The sequence below is a fragment of the Capricornis sumatraensis genome, chromosome 15 (genome assembly GCF_032405125.1).
Source record: "Capricornis sumatraensis isolate serow.1 chromosome 15, serow.2, whole genome shotgun sequence".
In the NCBI taxonomy this organism is placed as follows: Eukaryota; Metazoa; Chordata; class Mammalia; order Artiodactyla; family Bovidae; genus Capricornis; species Capricornis sumatraensis.
This window is the reverse complement of record NC_091083.1, coordinates 35,345,438-35,372,462: the sequence shown is the minus strand read 5'-3', so window position 1 is coordinate 35,372,462 and position 27,025 is coordinate 35,345,438. Positions and strand designations below refer to the sequence as shown.

At 39.7% G+C, this 27,025-nt stretch overlaps 1 protein-coding gene across 1 annotated transcript in view; it reads right to left on the bottom strand.

Annotated features, from left to right (window-relative positions):
- MRC1 (mannose receptor C-type 1) overlaps window positions 1–26,785 on the bottom strand; it is a 111,728-nt gene extending 84,943 nt beyond the window's left edge. The window contains exons 1-4 of the mRNA XM_068986957.1: window positions 26,593–26,785; window positions 11,969–12,370; window positions 7,900–8,073; window positions 2,938–3,102 (exon numbers count right to left, since the gene is read on the bottom strand). Of these exons, the coding sequence (XP_068843058.1) occupies window positions 2,938–3,102; window positions 7,900–8,073; window positions 11,969–12,370; window positions 26,593–26,653 (802 nt within the window). The 5' untranslated portion in view covers window positions 26,654–26,785. The remainder of the gene's footprint in view (window positions 1–2,937; window positions 3,103–7,899; window positions 8,074–11,968; window positions 12,371–26,592) is intronic.
- Window positions 26,786–27,025: the final 240 nt, after the last annotated feature.

The following is a 27,025-nucleotide window of genomic DNA, read 5'->3' as shown; positions in this document are numbered from 1 at the left end:
ACATTGATCTCTCTGTACTTTGTCCCAACACTACATACAAAGGCCCCAAAGACCAACACAGACTAGGACAACACCCCCAGTGAGGTCACTGCTTTTCTGTCTTCAATTTCCTTAACGCCGGAAAGAAAATGGCGGCTGCAGTTACACTAATAGGAAAAATGCTATACTTGGTGTTTTCAAAGTTATACTTGGTGCCTAACTATTGCAACAAAGCTTTCATTACAGTGGAGCCAGTTTTCATGATTTAGTCCTCAGAAATGGGCAAGAAGTAGAAAAATCTTCCTTAATAATGCCTTGTATATTTCACAAAGTTGTACTAAAATATAATGCATGTTACATTTTTTTCTACCTAAAATAGGATGCAACCAACATCTTCAAATTCAGTTTAAAAACAGTAACTTATAGGAGAAATGTGTTTCAGTTGATGGAGATATCATCCAAAAAGTGTTGGAGAAAGCAAAGTCCTAGATAATGAGGTAAGGCTGGGGACAACTCTGTCCCCCAAACCAGGTAACACGTACTTTCTCCCTTAACAGATGATGTCACTGCAGCATAGAAGCCTCAGGTATTATCCCCAAGGTCCCCCAGCTTCACAGAGCAGGGGCTCAGGCTCCTAAGTCTGTGCCCTATACCTCTGAGCTCTGCTGCCTGCTGTCCAGGCACATGGAATCGGTAGGCATGTTTGACACATGTTTGACATGTTTGACAATGCTATATGTTAAAGATAGCATTTTACCAAGTGTGGTCCTCATCCACTTGCCCCAGAATCACCTGGAAAATTGATCATATGAAGATTCCTGGGCTCCCACATTACACCTACTAATCTACATTCTCTGGGGTGTGCACCCAGGCAGCTTCACTTTAACAAAGTTCCCTAGTAACGGATAAGCAACTTCACGCTTAAGAATCACTGTCTTCTTGCCATAAACCAACCACTGGTCCAAATGTGAGGCTGAATTTCTAAATAATTGCTTTTCTTGTGTTGCGTCCTCGTTTGTCAGTCAGCAAATATTCAATACTGACTTCCTTGGAAGGTTCTGCTGTGTGTGAATCTCTCTGGGGGTGGGGACATACCTAGTCACAAGACATCCCTCACTTTCAGCTGTCTGCCCCTACAATCCTTTTTCTACACAGCATTCAGTTTGCTCTCTCTATGGCATTTAATGATAATTTGTATTTAATTGTTTGTTTTCTTGTTTATGTGTTTTCCCCATTGAACTTTAAGCTCCACGTGGATAGGACATGACTGGCTTTGGTATTGTTATGTCCCTAAGACCTAAAACAGTGCCCCACGCACAGATACCATCTTATAGGATGAATGAATGAATTTAAAATGAAAGTATGTATAATTTAGTAGGGGAAGTAGAACATATTTAAGTAACTTTTATAAAACTGGTAAACAAGTAAGAGAAATGCAGACAGAAAGGGAGAAGATTGCCTTTCAACTGGATAACATGTGGGGAATCCCAGATACAAAAAATGCCATGGAAACAGATGTGGAGGTGAGAAAGTATGAGACATTAGATGAGAAACCCAAAACTTTTCTTCTGTCAAGACTGCGAAAAGCACAATGGGGAGCACTCAGTGGACAGGGGACAGCCCCTGGAAGTCAGGCAAAGATGTGTTGTTAATTATTTGATAAGAAACAAGAAGCCACTAAGGGTTTTTTCAACATGGTGGTGACTGGAACAGAGATAGATTAAGCTAGAAGCAGGGTCAAGGTGAATGCGAGGAGAGATTCTAGAGCAGGAAATGGGGGATGCTCTTAATCTCACACTTATTTCTGGTCCTGATCTCTCTGTTCCCCAAGCAAGGATTGCAGAAGTTTAAACAGAACCTCTCATCTCAAGCAAACACTAATTCTTTTCATTTGCACATATAAACAAATGCAAAAAAAAAAAAAATTGTAGAAACAGTATCAGTAAGACCTGAAAACCAGTAGTCTGGGAATTTAAGAGCTGCTGCTGCTGCTGCTAAGTCACTTCAGTCATGTCCGACTCTGTGCGACCCCATAGACGGCAGCCCACCAGGCTCCCCCATCCCTGGGATTCTCTAGGCAAGAATACTGGAGTGGGTTACCATTTCCTTCTCCAATGCATGTAAGTGAAGAGTGAAAGTCAAGTCACTCAGTCGTGTCCGACTCTTAGCGACCCCATGGACTGCAGCCTACCAGGCACCTCTATCCATGGGATTTTCCAGGCAAGAGTACTGGAGTGGGGTGCCATTGCCTTCTCCAATTTAAGAGCTAGGAGGTAAAAAAACAAACAAACAAAAAAAAAACAACCAGCTCTTGTCCCTGTTTGTGGTGGGAGTAAATTCTTCAATGCTAGTGGAAAACCACTGACTTGAGGCTAGACCTAGAATACCTGACCAGTCTGGCACCCATGTCTTGTGTCTAAAACATTGCTAATTGATCGTGGCATCTTCTACTCTGAGCCCAGATTAATCCTCAGAATCCTTCTCAGCACAGGATCCCGACACTGTCACAACTAATAGAAGAAAGTTAGCTACATTCAAGAGGGAGGGGACATATGTATACCTATGGCTGATTCATGCTGATGTTTGACAGAAAGCAACAAAATTATGTAAAGCAATTATCCTTCAATTAAAAAATAAACAAATTTTTTAAAAGGCTCATGAGACAAAACCTATTTGTCATTTCAGGTGTCTTTTACAGGTTTCACATTTGTCATGCCCTCTGCACCATCTGTTTAGGACTGACTCTATCATGATATCTATAATTATTTGTGCTATTTGATTTTAAGTTAAACTGCAACCCACTCCAGTATTCTTGCCTGGAAAATTCCAAGGACAGAGGAGTTTGGCAGTCCATGGGGTCGCAAAGAGTTGGACACAACTGAGCAACTGAGCATGCACGCACGCATAGAAAGACAACAATCATGACCTCACAACTTTGTTTTCATTTCACATCATTACCTGTCAGGTATGTCTGCTCGTGTATCTCTGTGATGCTCAAGAGTTCGGCATCCTGTTGTTGGCAGCTCTTCCTTGCCTGGTGCCAAGTTAAAGCAGCTTTGGAATTTATCTGATAGTAAATATTGGTCAATGGATCCTTAGTCCATAAGCTTTCACTGCCTTCAACTGCAAAAGAAGCCAAAAGGAATTGATTACATTACCCAGGGAAAGGATTTTCAGGGGACAATATTTTTTAAACAATCTGGGTAGTACTAATGCCTAAAACATTGTATTTCTTTTCCTTTTATTCTTTCTTTTACTTAGGTTTAAAGTGACTATGAGATTGTCTTGACTCCTGAAATGAAGAACGGGAATTTTCCAAAGATCCACCGCATTACATTTCTTTCATGTGCCTTGAGAAAGAAAGGAAAGATACTTGTCTGTTTTTCCATTAGGACACTAGAGATCAGATGAGTTGAGAAGTAAGGCATATACAGAGATTAAGAACAGTGATAACAGGGACTTCCCTGGTGATCTGGTGGCTAAGGGACTCACTTTCAGTGCAAGGGACTTGGACTCAGTCGGGTTCAAGCCCTGGTCAGGGAACTAGATCCTGCACGCCTCAACTAAGATATGGTGTAGCCAAATAAATGTGTGGTTCTTTAAAAAAAAAAAAAGAATAGAGATAACACCCCAACTTCCTTAATCTAGAAAAACAAGAAAGAGAAGAGAAAATAAATATGTCTTCTTGCATCAATGTATATGTCACCTGCACATTCTAGTTTGGTCTTTTTAAACCAAAGACACAGGCATTACAGGCAAAGGCCATGGATTCCACAGACTGAGCAGAACTTGCCTCCAGGCTCTGTCACTCACTCATGATTTGATCTTAAATTAAATCAACAGCTTCTGGAGTCTCATTTTCTTATCTCTAGAATATATTTCATGTTGTGGTGGTTTAGTTACTAAGCTGTGTCCAACTCTTGAGACCCCATGGACTGTAGCCCACTAGGCTCCTCTGTCCATGGGATTCTCCAGGCAAGAACACTGGAGTGGGTTGACATTTCCTTCTCCAGGGGATACCTGACCCAGGATTTGAACCCAGTCTCCTGCATTGCCGGCAGATTCTTTATTGACTGAGCTACAAGGGAAGCAGAATATTACATGTTGGTACCTCTCAGAAATAGCTTACCATTAACTTTTTTCCTTCAGAGTAAAATAATTTTTAAATTTTTACTTTATTTTTTTCCTTTGCTACTTTACACTTCCCAATATATTCTATAAACTTGGCTATATTCTATGAAAGGCCAATAATATAGATGAATAAGCATTATTGATAGCATTTTGCATATAAGATGATTGAGAAATGAGTCAACAATTAAATATTTTTATGTGCTTTGTGTTATAAAAACTTCTCTGTCATCTTTTTAGTAATATAAAATTCTACTTACAAGTCATGTGAAGTCATAACCCTTTCATTTATTTGTAAGAAAGAGAGAAAAATTATGTAACTTCTCAGATTTTCTGAGAAGTATTCAATTTGCTAAGAAACTGGACAGTTGTCCATGTGTATAGAGCCTATAGTATTCATATGCATACAGCCAACATCATATATTGCATACAGTCTACACTATATATGCATATAGCTTACTCTCTGCATACACATATAGACTACACTTTATATATGCATATAATTGCAATTTTTTGTATCTGACAAGGAAGTAACCTTTTTCATACACTTACCACACACTATGATATGAAATTTAAGGTCCATGAAACACCAAAGAGGAAGATAAATATGTCAACAGTTCATCTGGGCAACAGCAGAGACATTTCTAAGATGTTTTAACTATAAAATCATTATATTTCTATATAAAATAAATTTGAGTTAGTAATGTTAAATTTAACTTAATGTAATTTGAGATCTTACTAGTTTAATGTGCAAATGGAATTTTCTTCATGTAAGTGAGATGATTCAAATGAGACTGATTTGAGGTTTATTTGAAGAGGAAGCTATTTTAAATAAATATTTTTAGAAATTTGGAGGTTTGGCTTGTATTGTGGTAGAAAGTGTGAAATATAAAAAAAGGGGGGATGATTTTCTCATCTAGGAATGAAGAAAAGGGATATAAATGAGAAAAGAAAAAATACAAGACTTTTCATTTAAAGAAAGAATATTTTTCATTTTAAATCAAGGAACTAACACTTATTTCTCAATGAATGCATAGGTTTGCTGACCCTCTATCTCCCCAAATTATACAAATTCCCACAGTAAACCAGCGCAACAGATACTGAAAGCTAAAATTGCAAGCTATGAGGAACTGAGAGAAAGGGGGCTTTTCCTTTTCCTGTTGCCCTGATACTTGAAAATAAATGTCTAAATAGAAGGAAAACATTACCATAAACAATAAAAAGGACAATGAAGAGCATATATGAAATGTCACTAGGTCAATAGCTGGGACCTCATCTTCCTGGATTGAATCTGCTAGTTGAAGACTAACATAAAATAAAATGCTCTTTTGAAAGAAACACAAAGCAAGGACAATGAAATAGTTTGGGAAACTGCAAAACTCTTTAAAAAGGCATAAATTGTATAAAAGGTTCTTTAAAATCATAATGCATGCTGAAATCAAAAGTGTTTTATATTTCTACAGTAATTTCTCTTTTATAGTTAACTGGAAAAAATATATAATTTGCTTTAAGACATAAATTGGAATCAATGAAACTAAAAACTTATTCTGGAAGATACTCAGTTTATCCCTCCAATGCACATCTAGCCAAGGTGGTGAGTTTTCACTTTTTGAGTTTTTTTTTTAATGATTACTGGCTCACCATTTGTCTTCCATTTAATGATTCATTAAATCATACATGCAACCAACACCTCCGTCAACACTGTTTAAGTGTAAGATGTTACAGCTGGGCCCATGAGATCTGTAGCCCCAAGACACTACACGATAACAGATTTAGAGAATACTATTCCTGCAAAGTCCAGGACAAAGATGCTCCTCCATAACTAGAAAACAAATACTGCTTTACCTTATGGGAGGAAAAAGGTTAAATTTTGTTTTCAGACAGCAAAACTTCTAATACAAACATCAGACATCAATCAACTTTCATGGGAATCAAACCTTTAGTTATAGGGGAGTTCCTTGGGAATACATTGGTTAAGATTTTGTCTTCCAATGCAGGGAGTGTGGGTTCAGTCCCTGATAGGGAAGCTAAGATCCCACATGCTTTGTAGCCAAAAAAAAAAAAAAAAATAAAATCAAAAGGTAAAACAGAAGCAATATTGTAACAAATTCAATAAAGACTTTAAAAAAAAGGTCCATGTAAAAATATCTTTTTAAAAAATTAAATAAATAAAGGTTATCATAAAAGAGAAATGCATTTACCTCACCCAAGAATGGGAGAGTGGTTCCTCTATGAACACAGGAAGACTGTGAGGTTTTGTGTGTGCTCAACCAGAAGAGAGGGACTATACCCAGAGGGGAACTGCAATAATCTAAGGGGCTGAGAAATCAAATTAATTTTTAGTGTGATTTTTAGGAATTAAAAATCAAAAGAGATAAATAAACACGACTCTTGAAGTTTGGCTTTACAAACTAAGATACTTTTGTAAACTGGACTGTTTTTTCATAATAATCCTTGGAATACCGTGATGGTAGGTGGATGTGTAGTCCTGAAAGTTTAGTGGTAAGCAACACTCTTGCCATGCAGACGGTCTCACAACATCCCAGACTGCCTCTGAGACTCTGCCCCTGTACCCAGCCCTTGGCAGGAGAGCAGAAAACAGGAGCTCTGATCCACAGAATCTGAATTAGCAAGAGTAAGAAGTTCAGGGGGAAGGAAAGGACGAGAGCAGTGGGCAGCAAGAGGTGTAATAGAAAGGGAAGCAAAGAACTCTTGTTTCTCTGCATTCTTCACCCCTCTCTCTGCCTTCTGATGCAAATGCTCTCCTCCATCCCACCCAAAATCCGCTGCACGGTCTTTCTCTTTTTTTTGTTTTTTGGCTGAATGGTGTGGCATGTGGAATCTTAGTTCCCCAACTAAGAACAGAACCCGTGCCCCCTGCAGTGGAAGCGTAGTCTTAACCACTGGACTACCAGGGAACTCCCGCTACCCTGCTTCTTAACAGATTCTTGAGCATGGAAAGGACACCAAGCATTTTGATGGCCCCTCCTATCAATATAACACAATGCAACTTATTTTGCATCATTCCAATAAGACTAATACTTTCATTTTAGAATCCCTTCAAGCATAGACATAACTCACTTCCATTGAAACTATGTTAAATTAAATGATAACCCTTCTTAAACTGAATTTAAGAAGAGTAGCATTACTATCATTTTCACAGTAAGGAACCCTTTTCATTACATGGACACAAAATTCAGGCATCCCTCACATCTCTCTCTCTATCAAACTTCATGCTGTAGCATTGCTTAAATTTTATTTTTGATCTATAGTTTAGTAAAGGTAAACCATTGGGGGGTTGGAAAATGGGATGACCACCTCTGGTATTAAGTATATACTGTATCATATACAGTATAATTTGCCTAAAGTCTTAGAAAATAACTGACAGTAACAGTGGAATTTGAAGAGAAGAAGTATTTAGTGAAAATAAAGGGGTCATTTGATGCAACCCAGGGATAAGAGTCAGAAGATGTGAGTTGTGGTCTTTAACCGATACAGATCACTCTCTCCATTAGAAAATGGGGACAGTGACATCTGTACAGGATTGTGCTGGTGTATGATCTGAGATAATAAATGAGAAATCACATAAAGGAAAAAAAGGAAAAAAAATACACAAGGTTTTATCACTGCTGCTGCTGCTGCTGCTAAGTTGCCTCCGTCGTATCCCACTCTGTGCGACCCCATAGATGGCAGCCCACCAGGCTCCTCCATCCCTGGGATTCTACAGGCAAGAACACTGGAGTGGGTAGGTTGCCATATTAAATATGCCAAAATTGTCTTAAAGTTACTTACACTTCAATGGACAATATCCAAAGAGCCTATCCGTGTCATAATCCGTAGTAGTTCCACACCACAGCCAGCCATCGGATCGTCCAGCCGTTGTGCACTCCCCGTACCACTTGTTTTCAAACTTGAATGGAAACGCACAGGTTGCCCCGTTGGCATTGCCCAGGAGTGTGTACATGGCTACAAGAGACACACCGACTTGCACTTAGAAATGATGTGAGTCTCCTGAACACTGACTTCCCAATCAGAAGGTTACTGCAAGAACAGGTCTTACTCTTCTGATGACACCGCATGCCCCACACAGGGAATTCCCCTGTATTTCCATTCCCTCTCGAGCCCTGTCTTTTGCTGGGTTCATACAGCAGTGTGTCCTCAGGAACAACTCTAGTACTGCTTCTGTTCCGCTGTCTTTGGCAACAGGTTTTCCCCTTTGCTCTCGCAAGCCAAAAGTAGTCAGCTCTACTGCCAACTTTGACTTCTCCCTTTCCTCCAAATAGAGAAAAGGCTATCCTTCCTCTTGGTTGAAACTGGAGAATTACTGAATCTCTAGATTGAAAAATAACCTTATAACTGTGGAACCCAAACACACAGTCAAAACTTCAGTCCCCTCCAACCACTCCTACCAAGACATACTCTACACGATTCCCTCAACAATGGCCAAGAAAGGGTAGGAATTCTCATATAAATCTCTGATTCACATCATGGAAAATAGTACTCAAAACCATTAGATACTATCACCAATATTTGTCTTTTTAAAAAAAAAAAGAGACCAAACAGATCAAAATGGGAAGCTCTAGGTTTACCTAGAGAAGGAAGTTGAAACAAATGTAGAACCATTGTGGATTATGGTTTGGCTTAAGCCAAAAGGATTAGAGAAGGTCACATCTCCAATAAGAACCAAACCACTCATGTAGCTAAATTCTCCAGTATGTTCAGATTATCTCTGGGAGATAATAGTCTTCTATACGGAAATATTTAGTCTCTTGTGACCAGTTGATATTCAGAATTTTTTCTAGATAAGAATACTCTTTTCCTAATTGTTTCATAGATCTTATGACTTTAAAAAATTCTTTAAAGACATCTTAAAAGTTATTTAGATAATACAACAGTTGTAAAGCACATAGCATGGTGCCTAATGTACATAAGTAAAAAGTGAAGTGAAAGCCACTCAGTCGTGTCCAGCTGTTTGTGACCCCATGGACTATACAGTTCATGGAATTCTCCAGGCCAGAACATGGAGTGGGTAGCCTTCCTCTTCTCCAGGCAATCTTCCCAACCCAGGGATCGAAGCCTGGTCTCCCACATTGCAGGTGTATTCTTCACCAGCTGAACCACAAGGGAAGCCCAAGAATACTGGAGTGGGTAGCCTATCCCTTCTCCAGGCGATCTTCCCAACCCAGGAATAGAACCAGGATCTCCTGCATTGCAGGCAGATTCTTTACCAACTGAGCTATCAGGGAATTCCAATGTAAATAAAGAGTATGACAAAAGTAGATGACTTACCTCTTTTCCTTTTTCTTTATTCATACTTATCCAGTCTACCTTAAAAGCTAGGTTTATTTTCAATTCCCTCAAAATTTTTTCCCAATTGAAAAATGAAAGTGAAGTCACTCAGTTGTGTCCAACTCTTTGCGACCCCATGGACTGTACCCCACCAGGCTCCTCCATCCATGGGATTCTCCAGGCAAGAATATTGGAGTGGGTTGCCATTTCCTTCTCCAGGGGATCTTTCTGACCCAGGGATTGAACCCGGGTCTCCCGCATTGTAGGCAGATGCTTTACCATCTGAGCCACCTAGCTGTTAATAAATTTAAAATGTGATTCTAAATTTGGTTCCACTAAGTTATAGGACTATTTTTCCAAATCACAGATTGTATAAAAATATGCTGGATTTATAATAATTATGCCATTGTTCTTTTGTATGAAGTAAACCTGATAAAGACTACCTAGGGCTTAGTCTCACTGCTTATTAAAGCAGCCAAGGAATTTTCAGAGCTCAACTTATGAATGCCAATCAAAAATGGCTTTTTAAGGACTAATTCAATGTATTTATTTATTCTGTTAAAAATTTTGGCACACCACAGGGCATGCTGATCTTAGTTCCCTGACCAGGGATTGAACCCACCCTCCCTGCAGTAGACACGCAGTGTTGTCCACTAGTCCCTAACTTGATTTATTAAGCAAAGCACTGATGAGGCCACTTCACTAACAAGTCATGACACAGCACTCATTGCCTCTTCCTCTTGTGGTCCACTCTTCCAGACAATCCGCAGAGGCTTTGAAATCTACAAAATCTAATTCTATTACTCAAAAATTAAATCTTTGGTCTCAGACAGTATTCCTCCCCAAATCTTTTTTAGAGAGACAAAGAATCTCCATACATCCTCTCTGCCTTGTCTTTACTTATAACATATATTCCAATGAATGGATTCCAAGATCTCTCTGAAAGGCTAGATCATCTAGCGGGAATACCTTAAGTACTGGGAGAGAGTTAGGGACTATGCAAAGTGTGGGCAAGGGACTATTTGCATCCAACCACCCAGGTGTTCATAAAAATAATTCAATAGATCCCTAGGCCCTTTCCCCAATATGCTAATTTGAAATCTAGTGAAGGAGGACCCTGGGATCTGTATTTTTAACAAGTTCTCCAGATGTTTCTTAATCATGTTAAAATTTGAGAACCACTGTCTTAAATCCTATGCATATTTTTCTGAAAGCAAACAGAAGATCAGAAAGTGTGGGCAGGGAGTGGGAAGGGGATTGTAGAACTTCAGTGATATCTTTTAAAATAAAATGAGAATTCCCATCCTTTAGCACCAAACTTCCTTGTGTTGAATTCGTCAATTAGAACTACTGTCCTATCTGTGGAATTTGACTCAGTCAACGTTTAGTTCACCTTTTTCTTGCCCTACAACTTTCTGTCAAGTTTCTCTTGAAATGCTATGCTACTTTGGTTGTCTCTCACATAATTTCTAAATCTACATTATTTTCAAAAAAGACCTGAGGATAACTTTTTTCTGAGCCCTCCTCCTCACTCTTCTTTAATTCCTACTCTGTTTTTCTCTTTATAGAACATAGAAGGAAAATGGAAAGCTAATAAATCATCATCTTGCAAAGAGCTGAACTCTGATGCTCTGCATAGCTGCCATCAGACAAGTTCAACCAAACTTTGCAGCCTCGGTAACATAGTAACTTTGGAAACAGGTTAACCTCTTGTCCCAAAAGGCAAACTCTTTCTCTGACCTTGAGGATGTTCTAGATAGCACTACACAACAACCAAATGACCCATCCTAGAATGTGGCTACATTGTCTGACTCAAGAGGCCTTTGTAAAGGACTTCAAGTTCTTTTTTGTTTTATTTTTTCTGTGCCGCTGCCAGAAAATGAAATTTGGCCTAGATAAGAGAAGACTAGATACTCTGATTTTATTTCACCTTGAAGAGATAAAGGAACCAACTACATATAATTTTCTGCCCACTGGTGCTATCTATCACTTTCTAAAATAGCAGACTAAACATGCTAAAGGTTAATTTACAAGCTAACGCCTCAGCTTTGCTAATTTTCTGATTATTATATAATGTTTCTAAATACCCATAAGGTAACAAATAAATTAGAAACATTTAGAAACCCAAACTGTCGATGTCAAGATTTTCTGCAGTCTGAGTTATTAAAAAATGTGTTTCCATAGATCATTTGTTTAGAGATGACTTAAACCAAAGGAAAAAAAACATTTGGTTAAATTCATTTATCATGACAATCACACAGTATTAAATTCAAGACTCTGAATTAAAGATGACAGTGAAAAGTAATTTCCAAAAACAGTTGTCAGGGAAAATTTTAGCAAAAGTTATAAGAAATATCTTCCCATTAATCACAAATAGCTAAACTATCACTCAGGACTTTTTAACTGCATTTATTCACTCACAGAACACACAATCATTCCAAATTCAAAAGCAATCAATATTTCTAGTATAGACTGAACATGAATATTCTTATTTTCTTGAATTAGTTCTCAAATAAGAGGATGAGAAAAAATGGACAGAAAGACAAAAGAAAAAAAATTCCAAGCTTCTTACCTTCATAACCTCTAGAGCACAGATCATCAGTGGTTCCATAAACCTTCCATCTGCTCCATAAACCTGATCCCTTGTAAAGCATGATGTTCTTTTCTTGTCTGTTGCCATAGTTAAAAAATAAATCTTCTCCCTTGATTCCTAAGAGCGTGTCATTTTTGCACTCCCATTTCTGAAATTCACTCTTCGAGTCACAGGCATACAGAGTGACAGGAACCCAATCAGTTTTTGATGGCACCCCTAAGCATAATTTAAGTGCAACGCTCATGATCTGGGATTCAGACACCCATCGGAATTTCTGAGCTTCATTGTTCGGGTTGCAAACTGCAGTTTGGACTGCACTGGGACTTAATGCTTCCACGCAACGCTTGTGATCTTCATTGTATATTAAAAATTGCCTTGTGTCTGTTAAAAAAAGAGAAAGGGTGTTTAAGTGGATACATAGGATAAAGGCAATATTTTAGTTCAAAAGTTCTTAATGTTAAAAAGATAATCAACAAGGACCTACTGTATAGCACAGGGAACTCTGCTGAATGTTATATGGCAGCCTGGAAGGGGTGGGGAGGTTGGGAGAAAATGGATACATGTATATGTGTGGCTGAGTCCTTTTGCTGTCCATCTGAAACTATCACAACATTGTTTATTAGCTATAAAATAAAAAGTTAAAGAAAAATAAGTTCTCAATTTTTCTGTTTCCCTTAAAGACCTATGACCACAGGAAAAAGGTTGAAATTAACTCTGCCTGGGCCAACTCAGCTCCTCCAGAAGGGTCCCTGAAGCTGGAAAGACTGGGTTGAGGGTCCTCTCTCAGGAGTACATGGCTGCCAGCTGCCAGTAATTGACTGGAAGTCTTTAACATGTTCTAGTTTGGACAAGGAACCTTATGGAAAGGCTCAAATGCTTTAAATGTGCATGAATTGTAGTGAAGCGAACATAAAAGGGGGCTTCCCAGGTGGCGCAGTGGTGAAGAATCTGCCTGCCAATGCAGGAGATGCAAGAGACACGGGTTCGATCCCTGGGTAGGGAAGATCCCCTTAAGGAGGAAATGGCAACCCACTCCAATATTCTTGCCTGGAGAATTCCATGGACAGAGGAGCCTGGCAGGCTACAGTTCATGGGGCTGCAAAGAGTTGGACACGACTAAGCATGAATATAAGCATGCACAAACATAAATGATAGGTAATAGAAGAAGAAATAACACTCATCTGAGAAAAACAAATTTGGAGATGAACACAATAAAGTATAAAATTAAATATTTCTGTGTCCTAGAACAGAATTTTGAAGTCTGACTATCCTTACCCTCTTTGAGATAGACGAAACCTATAGAGCGACTGAACTGAACTGAACTGGTACACAATTATTCTAATTATAACACTGGCAAAGTTTCTTGTGTCTAGAAAAACAATTTTATTTTAGGAATTTTTACCTTCAATTAATGGCCAGCAAATCTGTGAGCTAAGAGTCTGCTGGGTAGCCCAGGTCTAGGCAACTAGAGAGCTTTTTTGTTTTGTTTCCCATGCAACAGTGGGCAACTCAGATATCTAGTATCTGTCATTTCATTGGCATATTCAACTTGACCTTTGTATTAAAAAATGATATAAAATGCATTTGAAAATTTTAATAATTTGTGAAGTTTGCAGTAAAGGTTGAGTATGTTACATTTTTATATTGTTTAAGGTAATATTTATAAGAGTAACTTTACAAATAACAGCGTTTTTTTATGCTTGCAATTTGGGGTTGGCACTTTAAATAAATACGTATACATGGTTTATTCTTGTACTACATAGCTGCTATCTGGCAAAACTCAACTTCCTCTTGCCAAAAAAGAAAAGAATAAAAGGAGCTAATAAGCACATTTTTGTCCTTTAAATCACAATTGAATTCAAGTTTGATCATTTAAAGGTTTTCTTATCTATTTTTTAATAGACAAATGAATTGACTATTTGGGGGGCACAAATATAAATTAAACACTTTTTGTGAAGTTTGAGTATTCCTTCTACTTAAGAGCTTCTTTCAAAGTGAGCTAGTATAGTATTACAGATGTTTGAGGGTTTGGCTAAATGAGCTTGTTTTTGTTTTTTTTTTTACATTTGATTTCAACTTTATTTTTTTCATTCATTGAAGTATAAGTGGATTTACAGGGAAGCCTAGTATGCTGCAGTCCATGGGGTCACAAAGAGTGAGACATAACTTAACAACTGAACAACAAATAGATTTACAATATTGTGTTAATTTCTACTACAACAAAGTGATTCAGTTATACATACATATATTCTTTTTTACATTCTTTTCCATTATGGTTTATCCCAGAATATTGAATACAGTTCCCTCTGCTATATAGTAGGACCTATTGTTTATCCATCCTCTATACAATAGTTTACATCAGCTAGCCCCAATTTTAATCAGGTCATCCCAGTGAAACTGTCAAATAATCATAGTATCCCTAACAGAACCCTTTGCTATTTGCAAAGCACTTTCACAAGCCAAATTCTATTTACTGTCCTCAACACCCCTGTGGGCTTGGCAACACTCACACTCTGAGATCAGTCTTGGACCATCAATTTTGAGGTCATAATGGATCTTTGCCTCAAAAGATTATGTTCTCTTGCCATATCTGCTCTTGTCTACACTTGGTAGAGACCTCCTGCCTCTGTGTTGCCTGGGTTCCTAATTCAGAGCTACTTTGAACCTCTGCCTAGATTCCTTGGCTGGGTTCCGCATGTCTGCTGGTTCCACTTCTTAGAATCGGGACTCACTAGAGCCTGAATTCAGAACATCTGCTTCTGTTGGCATATTTGGAGTTGACGTCTGTCAACAGAACATGCAGTGTCAACGCAATCTCCTCCCATCTAACTGAAGTCCTTCCCAAGCTTGATCTTTGTGTGGCAACATGAGTAAATTTGTGCATTGGTAATACAATTAAAATTTTAATAATATTGTGTTTTACTCACAGTAAAACCCAGGAAATAGGAAGATAAAATGTTCTTTAAATGGATAATGTACCATACAAAAATTTATACCTGGCTAAAAGGGTACTGAACTATGAAAATGTTGCCATAGATATTTGTAGACTCATCTATATTGACCTTTACATTTAATTTGTGTTGGCCATTGCACCTATTATTTTCTTCTCCAGACTTCTCTTCCACATTAGACGTAGTTTTGCTTAGTACCATCCTGACGGAATCTATCTTCCACCTTCTACTTCAGTCATTTGATTGCATTGTTGAGTGGCCAACACTTACCGTCTAAATTCAGTCAACCAACCAGCTGGTATCAAGTCATTTAAAGTAAGGTGTTTAGAAGTCTTTATGCAAGAATAGCATTCTTCTTTCAGAGGTTTTTATACTTCCTTGAGTTTTATTTCATGTATTTACGTTTCATCTGTAGTTCCATCTTAACTTTAACTATGATGGCATTTCATGAGCAAACATCCAGTATTCTTTTTTATTAATGGCACCATCATACATCTAGATCTATAAGCCAAAGACCTAGGAGTCATCTAGATTCTCAGCTTTCCTTCACTTTCTAGGACAAAATTATAACCTGTTGGTTCTCTCCAAAAATGTACCACAGTGGTTACTTTTATGTGTCAAATTGGCTGGGCCATAGGATCAAAATAATTGGTCAAACACCTGTCTGGATGTTGCTATGAAGGTTGTTTGTGGAAGTTTTTTGTTTTTTGTTCTAGTTCTAGAAGATTAACATTTAAATCAGTAGACTTTCAGTAAAGCAGATTATACCCCATACTGTGGGTGGGCCTCACTTAACCAGCTGAAGGCCTTCAGAGAAAACAGGCTGAGGTCACCCAGAGAAGTGGAAATTCTATCTCTAGACTATCTTTGGACCTGAACTGCAATATCCACTCTTTCTTGAGTTACCAACATGCCAACCTACCCCGGTAGATTTTGGACTTGTCAGCATCCACAACTGCATGCTGCTGCTGCTAAGTTGCTTCAGTCGTATCCGACTCTGTGTGACCCCATAGACGGCAGCCCACCAGGCTCCCCCGTCCCTGAGATTCTCCAGGCAATAACACTGGAGTGGGTTGCCATTTCCTTCTCCAATCCATGAAAGTGAAAAGTGAAAGCGAAGTCGCTCAGTCATGTCCGACCCTCAGCAACCCCATGGACTACAGCCTTCCAGGCTCCTCTGTCCATGGGATATTCCAGGCAAGAGTACTGGAGTGGGGTGCCATTGCCTTCTCCAACAACTGCATGAGGCAATTCCTTAAAATAAATCTCTCTCAAAAGTATTGATAGATGACAGGTAGAGAGATAGGTACATAGACAGAGAGAGAGGCAGAGATGGACACACACATACACAGTCTATTGGTTCTGTTTCTCTGGAGAATCCAACTAATACATATTTCCTAAGCCAGTGTTTCCTCTACATCTCCACTGCTAGGCTGCTGCTAAGTCATTTCAGTCATGTCCAACTCTGTGCAACCCCATAGACGGCAGCCCACCAGGCTCCCCTGTCCCTGGGATTCTCCAGGCAAGAACACTGGAGTGGATTGCCATTTCCTTCTCCAGTGCATGAAAGTGAAAAATGAAAGTGAAGTCGCTCAGTCGTGTCTGACTCTTAGCAACCCCATGGACAGCGGCCTACCAGGTTCCTCCATCCATGGGATTTTCCAGGCAAGAGTACGGGAGTGGGGTGCCACTGCCTTCTCCGACATCTCCACTATCATACCCCAGACCAAGCCACCATGGTCTTGCTCTGATTTTCCTCTGTTTGAAGTGGAATCATTAGCGATAATGCCTGATCTCCCAGTTTCCTGGGTGAGACAAGCTTAACATGTCACCTGACCTGACTGCAAAATCTACTTGACACCATGAAATGTTTCTACTTGGCCATATAAAAGGGTCAAATTTCTCTGTTTCTGCAGTCTCTTTAGTAGATTGCCAATACATGTCACATTATGCTTGAATACTTATTCAAGAATAAAATTATTTTCTTTTTCTTTTACTTTTGGGGAGAGGTTTTCCAGGATGGAAGAGATTTTGTTTTCCACCATATCTCTTCCCAAGTGTAAACCCTTCACGAGGACCACTGCACACACAGGAACCAAACCCTCCAGTCTCCATGCCACAGCTCACTAGACGCTACACCATCCTACTTTCACCTCCTCCCACCCTTGCTCTCTCACTCACCACCTCCCAGCCACAAAGCCTTTCTGTTCCTCAAAAACTTGAAGCTCATTTTCACTTTACAGACTCCATATTTCAAGTTCCGTTTTCTTGAGACACTCATTAAGGTTCCAACTCAATTGCCAACTCCTTAGTGAGCTAACAACTCTAATTTTACTCTTTTATTTTCTATATAATATGAATAACCATCTTAAAATATATTTTTTTAAAATTTTGTTTATTTATGTTTTGTCTGTGTCCCTACTGGAATGTAAATTCCCTAAGTAGAAAGACTTATCTTTCCAATCCAGCACCATATTCTCTCTTTTCAGAGCATAATAGGCCCTCAATAAGTATCTGTTGAATGAATAAAGGAATAGTTATTAAATTTGAAGCATTTCCTGACTGTTAATTCAGGTACTTTCTTTTATTTAATGCTTGATTCAAGATGATGGATCTATTTCATACGACTTTTTACTCTGAAAGTTTATTTTTCCCAAAGAGCAATTTATAAATGTTTATATTTATAACAGAAGTACTTGCAAATGAAAAGCTTCTATTTCAATACAAACTTATCTCTTCTTATTTCCTTTATGTATCTTGGACACTAGGAAGCAGTGCAAGTTTGATATTGCTTCTGCCAGACAATAAGAGGAAATGTAAAATTATCGCTTTATGATCCTGTGTTCATATGTTATTCTTCTCCTTGATGCATCAACATGTGAGTTTTGCTTGTATCACTGTCTCTGTGCAATGTCTCTGATTTAATATGTCTTCTGTCTTCCTCTGAAAGTGATTCAAGACCTTGACCAAAAGACAGCTTACGGCGTTTTTGTCACTATGAACCAGACCAATGTTTTATTTGGATAAACATTCAATTTTTGTTGTCTATACTATGTTTTTGTAACAGAAATATTGCAAAGCTGAACAAATGAGAATAGATGGTACTTATACATCAGAAATGTATTTACCGAATTGACGAGACCAGCCATGCATCTTAACTCAGTATTACTAATCTCTTATTTTTCAACAAATAAAGATACCAGGCACCCTGCTGTTTACAATGCAAAGACAAACTAGAGACAAGTTCCCTGATATACAGAGCCCACAGTTCAAGGGGAGAAATATAAAAAGTCAAAATGCATTTAGGAAAGAAGCTTCCATGCAATGTCTCAGGTTAAAAATGGCTGAAGTCTGGCTATAAAAAGGAATGAAGTTGGGTCATTTGTGGAGATGTGGATGGGCCTGTGAAAGTGTTAGTTGCTCAGGCATGTCCATCTCTTTGTGACCCCATGGACTATAGCCTCTGTCCATGGAATTCTCCAGGCAAGAATACTAGAGAGGGCAGCCATCCCCTTCTCCAGGGGATCTTCCCAACCCAGGGATTGAACCTGGGTCTCCTGCATTGCAGGCAAATTCTTTAACCATCTGAGACACCAAGGATGGACCTAAAGACTATCATACAGAGTGAAGTAAGTCATAAAGAAAGAAAAACAAATGTCATATATTAATGCATATATGTGAAATCTAGAAAAAATGGTATTGATGATCTTTACAAAACAGAGACAAGAAAACGTAGAGAACAAATGTATGGACACCAGTGCAGGAAAGGGAGAGTGGCTGGGATGAGTTGGGAGACTGGGATTGACATGTATACACTACTGTGTACAAAATAGGTAACTTCTGAGAACCTACTATATAGCTTAGGGAACTTTACTCAGTTCTCTGTGGTGACCTAAATAGAAAGGAAATCCAAAAAAGAGGGGACATATGGATATGCACGGCTGGCCTACTCTGCTGTAACAGCAGAAACTAACACAACATTGCAAAACAACTACATTTCAATAAAAATCAATTTTAAAACATGGCCAAAGCCTGGATATCCAACATCATAGGCACAAATGTTCTTTTAAGCACATTTTAACTGTTTTAAATGATAACACTGAGCAAGTCATTAAATTTCCAAAGTGAAAGTGCAATTTACTCAGTCATATCCGACTCTTTGCAACCCCATACAGTCCATGGAATTCTCCAGGCCAGAATACTGGAGTGGGTAGCTGTTCCCTTCTTCAGTGGATCTTCCTGACCCAGGAATCAAACTGGGGTCTCCTGCATTGCAGGAGGATTCTTTACCAACTAAGCCACCGGGGAAGTTCAAATTTCCAAATTTACTGGCAAAGAAAGTTAAGCTATTAAATGTGACAATTTAGAGATATAATTGTCATAGGCTGTATTTCCTTATACATATTTAGGCTTTCCCCACCATCCATAAATAAAACACTGACATGAAAACATAAAAGCTAATAATTGTGGAAGACAGGGAAGCTGGATAAGAGGAAAGTAAATGGGTATATTGTAGTGGATGCTGCCAGAAATCCATTTATTTCTCTTGCCTTTTGCTATTTCAGTGAGTACCAGCTCCACTCCCCAGGGGCAGCCCCACATCTCTGGGCCTGGGGACATTTTTCTGACCATCAGAGCCTCCTCACCCACTGCAAAGACCAGACAGGTCAGAGAACGAACACCTCCTAGGAGTAGCCCTTCACTAGTGACCAGTGGGTGTTAGAGGAATGAACAGCCCTAATCCTTACACCAAGGAAGGATGATTCTGAGACATATAGTCTACCTTGTCACCCAGGGTACCCAGGAAGGCTGAGCTCATCTGCCCACAGGGCTCACTTGCTGCTTCACCCACCCTGGACCAGCTACCTCCCTCTGGTCTCACGGCCCCCTCCTCAGCCAGTTTTTCCCAAGATTTTTCCCAGTCTTGGGAAAAAAGTCATTGTCAGAGGTCAAGTCAAGTCATTGTCAAGTCATTGTCAGAGGTCACCGTCTTGAGTCAACCAAACCAAGAATCTGTTCATTAGCCCCTGTAAGTGACAGTACACCCTACAAGTGTGTCTCCAAAGAACTGAAATTAAGCTAATAAATATTTATTTATGTAAATATTAGTTAAAAATAAATATTTATTATGTACTTACTATACACAAGGGCTTCCCTAGAGACTCAGTCAGTAAAGAATCTATCTGTAATGCAGAAGACCCAGATTCAATCCCTAGGTTAGGAAGATCCCCTGAGAAGGAAATGGAAACCCACTCCAATATTCTTACCTGGAGAATCCCATGGACACAGGAGCCTGGTGAACTACAGTCCATGAGGTCACAAAGAGTCGACCATGACTGAGGGACTAAATCGTCACTACCATACACACACACACACACACACACACACACACACACACACACACTATAACAATTGCTGGGCCAAGGGGGAAACTAAGGATCACATGATTGGGCTTAGTGATACTGAACAAAAGGATAAAGAAAAAATTGAAAATGATTTTATTTTCCTTTTAGATATTTCATTCGTTCATCAAATATCCAGAGAACCTACCAATTTAAGTCACCGCATTTGGCTATTGGGGATTCCCAAGTGGTAAAGAATATGCCTGCCAATGCAGGAGACACAGGTTTGATCCCTGGGTCAGGAAGATCTCCTGGAGAAGGAAATGGCAACTTACTCCAATATTCTTGCCTGGGAAATCCCATGGACCGAGGAGCCTGGCAGGCTACAGTCCATGGGGTCCCAAGAGTCGGACACGACTTAGAGACTAAACGACAACAGCAGCAACAATTAGGCTATTGGGGGAGATGCAAGTATTAATCCAATACGGACTACGACCTCAAGGAGAAAACAGTCTGGGAATAAGTAAGGAACACTGCCAACTTCCTGCCTCCCTCCCTAAAGATAGGAATACCTACTCCCTTCCTGGATTCATTCACTCCCATCTCAGGAGCTCTCCAGCCACCTGCTGATCCTGACTTCTTTCCTGGATTCCATTCCCAGTTGCCACTTCCTTCACCATCCTTCCCTTTCTCTCCTAATCATCAACTTCAAAAACCCAGCCTCTCTGCCAACTTCAAGACAAGCAAAACATGTAGGTAAGAAGCTGAGACTACCCAATTTTTCTCCTTCCACTCATAACCAGGCAAATTAATTTTTATGCATTGTGTCTACCTGACTGTGACATGATTGGAGCGCTACTGCTTACTGAGTGACCTTGGTCAAGTATCTAAACTACTCTGTGCTGCCTTTTCCCCCTGAAGAATGAGGAGGAAAGTACAGGACCTCCTGGTCGTGTGAGATTTAAATTAGATCATCTAAACAAAGCACTGAGAACAGTTCCTGACGCACAGAAATTGCTTGATACATATTAGTATATGCTTATCATTAACTGGGGAAAATCAGTATTGTAGGCAATGTGAAATGGTACAGAGCAGGATGAAACTAGAAAAAAACAGAGAACTGTTGCAAAGAGACAGACAGAAGGACAGAGACCCCAGAGTTCCCATATGATGTGTTGGAAAGAAGCATGTGTTTGCAGGCCAGCAAACTTGCAATCAAATGTTGGTTCCACCAAGTCCTAGCTGTGTTGCCTCAGTTAAATTAATCATTCTAGCCTCACTTTCCTGATCTATCAAATGGGATAATAATGCTCTCTGATAGAGCTACTGGAAACTTTCTAAATATTTTTTAGAAATATTTAGATATATATATTTACAGATAATTTAAGCAAAGCACCCAGAAAATCATTTTGCAGATAGTGAACCCTCAAAGGTTACTGTCCCTTTTCCCATCTCCAAGTGAAAAATCTAAATAATTGATCCAAATAGAGGGACTAATCCCCTTTTTGACATACTGCTGTTTTGAAGCACGTTTATGTCTTTGCTGAACAATACGCTCCAGCTAGTAAATTACATCTACTTCTTAGCCTCAGAACCAGGCTCAGAACCAGACCACAATCAAGAACTGGTCAGGTCCTTACTGGCTAGCTGACTTCTGAGGCTGTTTCCTCATGTAGTAAAAGGTGGATGACACTAATAACACCCAACCAACCCATCTCATGGCTTCCCTGGTGGCTCAGCCTGTAAAGAATCTGCCTCTAATGCAGGAGACCTGGGTTCTGTCCCTGGTTCAGGAAGATCCCCTGGAGAATGAAATGGCAACCCACTCCAGTACTCTTGCCTAGAAAATTCCATGGATGGAGGAGCCTGGTGGGTTACAGTTCATGGGGTCACAAAGAGTCAGACACAACTGGACAACTTCACTTTCACTTTCAACCCATCTCATAGGGTTGTTATAAGGATCTGATTAAGGATCTGAAAGCAATTAATTGAAGTGAGTAAGGATCTGAAAGGGCTCTGTAACCTTAACTTGGTTTATAATCAGAAGAATCTGTCACACAGTAAGGGCTTCCAAGGTGGCTCAAGTGATAAAGAATCTGCCTGCCAAAGAGCCACAGGAGATACAGGTTTGATCCCTGGGTTAGGAAAATCCCCTAGAGGAGGTAATGGCAACCCACTCCAGTATTCCCGGAAGGATAATCCCATGGATAGCGGAGCCTAGAAGGCTACAGCCCATGGGTTCATTAAGGGTCCAACACAATTGGAGAACTGAGCACACATGATGCACATCCTACAATGTCTCCTATGCCAGTTTCAGTTCCTTTTCAAAGGGTACTTGCCTTCCTATCTCCTTCTGCTCTCAATTTTATTCTACCTGATTTCCTTGAGTCCCCTCTATGGATCAGTATAACTATATGATGTTTCCATTCAACAGTGCTTGATGCTCACCAAGAGGCAAGAGGACCCTATTATTCTCACATTGATAGCAGTTTTGTTCCTTCTCTGCCATGCAGACAACACACCACTTAAAAGGCTACATTCCTTCTGTTCAACTCCCCTAGTTGCTCTGTGACCTCCTGGTTCTCCTGCAGCTGCTCAAGGTTCAGTGTCAGAAACCAGGTTTCAGGAACACTTGTCATCACTGTGATCTTCATGTCCCTTTGAAGATAGGGGTCTTTGTCTATAACTGAGGTTGAGTGTGTTTGATTCTTTTTTTTCCCCCTTACAGTTGCCTTCCATATTTTGTTTTTTTAAAAATATATTTTATTGAAGTATAGTTAATTTATAATATTCAGTTAGTTTCTTCTATACAGCAGTGACTCAGTTATACATATATACATTCTTTTTCATATTCTTTTCCATTATGGTTTATCCCAGGACATTGGATATAGTTCCCTGTGCCATACAGAAGGACCTCGCTGTTTATCCATTCTCTGTATAATAATTTGCATCTATTAATCCCAACTCCCGGTCCCTCCCTCCCTCATTACCCCTGGCGGTGGTAACCACAAGTCTGCTCTCTATGTTTGTGAGTCTCTCTCTGTTTCATAGATGAGTTCATTTGGTTCATACTTCATATTCAACATATAAGTGATATTATATAGTATTTGTCTTTCTCCTTCTGACCTACTTTAAGTGTATTTAATTCTTTAACACTCACATTTAACCAGCAGTGATTCTTCCTACCTAGAAATTAGGTCCAACAACCTAAGAAGGTGCTGAAATGTCACACAACAAAGCAATTGTCTTCTTACCTGTATCTGCAATACCCTACATCGACAGATATCCAACTCAGAATTAGAGAAAAAAATCAGAAGTCATTTGGGACAATAACAAGAAAAATAGACAACTATAAGAACAACTGAAGAAAGAAAGAGGACAAAAACTTGGTTTTGCTCAACAATGTCAGAAAGTATGTGTTAAATCTGGTACTGAAACAAGTCATATGTATGAAGGAAGAAATGAGAGACTAGAAATAAAGAAAAGACAAAAAAAAAGAAAGGAAGAATGAAGGAAAAATATAAATATTAAAGGAAAATTTTATGAAAACTAGTAAGGAAGTGGTCAGTGGGCAACTGTTCCTCAAAGACGTCCTAAATTAGTATTAAAATCAATCTAAAGGGATAGTTTGGGAGCTTGGGATAGACATGTACATGCTGCTATATTTAAAATGGATAACCAGCAAGGTCCTACTGTATAGCACAGGGGACTCTGTTCAGTGTCAGGTGGCAGCCTGGATGAGAGGGGAGTATAGGAGAGAATGGCTAAGTCCCTTTGCTGTCCACCTGAAACTATCACATTGTTAATTGGCTATACTCAAAAAAAAAAAAAAGTTTTTAAAAAAATGAATGTAAAAATATCCCAGAAAGCTTTATATTGATGAATGTTGACTAATAATATTTTGGATACACTAGGTTAAATAAAACATATTTATAAAATCAGTGTCACCTGTTTTTGTTGTTGTTGTTGTTTTACCTTTTTAAATATGGCTACATAATGTGGCCAATGATGTTTCTATTGAGAAGTGCCAGGTTAGAGTACAGGTCTCATTCAGGGTCTGAAGACCTTTAGTGACAGAAAACTTTCTCCTATGCAGAACATTCTATTTGAGACAGTGAAACCTTTAGAAGATTGTCACTGGTCTTAGTTTTAACCTTTGGGGTCACAAAGAATATATTAATTCTCTTGCACAAGACAGTCTTTCAAGATGAAGACCAGAGTGACACGGAGCCTGCTATCCCGTCACCCTTCTTACTCACTAAGAGATGTGCTTTGTAGCCAGGACTCAGGTTAAATAAGAGCTTCCCTGGTGGCTCAGTGGTAAAGAACCTGCCTGCAAATGCAGGAGACTCAGGTTCTATCCCTGGGTCAGGAAGATCTCCTGGAGAAAGAAATGGCAACCCACTCTAGTATACTTGCCTCGAAAATTCCATGGACAGAGGAGCCTGGCAGGGTTATAGTCTATGGGGTTGCAAACATGATTTAGTGACTAAACAAAAACAACAGGGAAAATATCTCCTCAGACTTCAGGACTCCTTCCTCTGTATTGTTTCTTGGAAAACTTTTCCTTTAAATGCTAATTATCCTGCTTGCACTGAGCTATTGATTGCTACCATGGGGGGGGAAAGGTCACGGTAATGAATAGCTAACATTTAGGAACTATTATGAGTCATACTATATTCTAAATATTTTACATAGTTTAATTCATTGAGTCATTGCAACAACTGATGGGACAATTGCTATGATGCTCCTTAGTTTATATACTAAGAAAGTTTATAATTAAGGCACAAAGAAATTAAGTAGCAGGGTCCAGGTACAAACTATACTGCCTTTGCTTGTGTTTTTATCATCTCTGCTATTTCATGGTCATGCCGATTTGTTTTCTGTGGTCGAACACTCTCCCTGGAAAGCTTCCTGGTGGTCAGAAGTTTCTGTCTCATCCATGATCCCCTCTCCCCAGCACCTGCCTCCAACATGTCGGCAGGGCATGGAACACCCTTGGCACAGGCTGGGCAAGGTGGTAATTGCTGATTTGGGAAAAAATGAAGGGGGACCAGAAATCCAAATTTTCAAAGCTGAAATCCCATCTATTTCATCTCAAAAGAGACCTGGGAATAAACATTCCTCCAGACGCTCTCAGCTCTCATTCTGAGGGTAAAGCAAGATGTGTTTAAGGAAATAGAAGAGAGAGACTTCATACTGTCTTCAGGCTTCTGGAAAGCTCTGAGTCTGGTCCTCATGAGTTATCATCCATTTCCAGGGGGAAAAAAAAAGGAAGGGATGGAGGAATAGGAATAAATCAGTTTAAACAACTTAGAACTGAAAGAAGGATTGATGTAGAACGCCTAAGGATGAACTGTCTAGTAATAAAAACTAGGAGTGATCAAAATGGTTCATTCACTGCTGCGTGAAGTAAGTCAGAGAAAGACAAATATCATATGATATTGCTTACACGTGGAATCTAAAAGGGGATACGAATGAACTTGTCTATAAAACAGAAACAGAGTCACTGAAACAGAAAATAAAAATTACAGTTACCAGAGGGTAAAGGGGGTGGGGGTGGGGAGTAGGGGTACATTGGGAGATTGGGATTGAGGTATACACAGTACTGTGTATAAAACAGATAACTAATAAGAAGGTGCTGTGTAGCACAGGGAACTCTACTCAATACTATGTAATGACCTATATGGGAAAAGACTGTAAAAAAAGAGGGGATGTGTGTATATGTATAACTGATCCCAATTACTGTACAGCTGAAACTAACACAACACTATAAATCAACTCCAATTTAAAAAAAAGATTTTTTTAAGGTGCATTCACAGAAAAAAGATGAATTGTAAAACTCTCATGAGATCTTTGGGGGGTACTATCTGTGACCCATCCTTAGACCTACGATAAAGAGAGACACCAGTGCTGCCCTCATTTTGGTCAAAAATGCTCAGAAGAGATTGGTTTGAGAGTTCGATAGAAATTGAAAACAAGAATTCGCCAACCAGAGCGGAAATCACTCTAAGAATATATAGCAGCGAAGGGGCAGTGGGAGATGAGAGAAGAGATAAGAGGAAGGCAGGGTTCTGAGGGGCTCAGATCAGGCAGCCCCCCTGACCCGAGGAGCCGCTGCCTCCTCCCAGTCCCCAGCTTCCAGGCCTGGGAACCTGGAGGAGCTTCCTGCAGAGCTGGTGGTGCTGTAGCCCGGCTTCCTCCTCCACGCAGGTGTGGAAGGAATCCCTTAACACTCTCCCCCAAAGGAGGGGGTATCATAGACCCCAGGCCCCAAGTCAGGAAGCTCACACCTCATTAGCCTACTTACCCAGGAGCTGCACGGCTACCGGAAGCAGAGAGAGGAGAGGCAGGAGTGGGAACGGCCTCATGGTCCAGAGTTTATCCTTTTCTTCCACGGATGGAGAGAAGAGAGTGGGGAGGACCAGGCCAGTGAGCCCCCAGCTGTCCCTGCCCACTCTGCCCTTCTCAGAACTGCCCAGCTGAAAAGGAGCGTGGAGGAAGCGCCCACTTTTAAAGGGCTTCTGAAATTAGGGAAAACCTCCAATAAGGAGATATCCTGTCACATGAGGGTGGTTGGAAAAACAGGAATTCAAAGTTACAACTTTGCTTCGTAAGCTAACTTCTGAGAAGAGCAGATACAGAGGAAGGGGAGAGAGGGACACGTGTGGGAGAGAGATGAGGAAGAGGGTGGAGGCGACTGGGCGCCTGTGAGAACCTAGGAGCCAGGGCCGGCCTGCTGG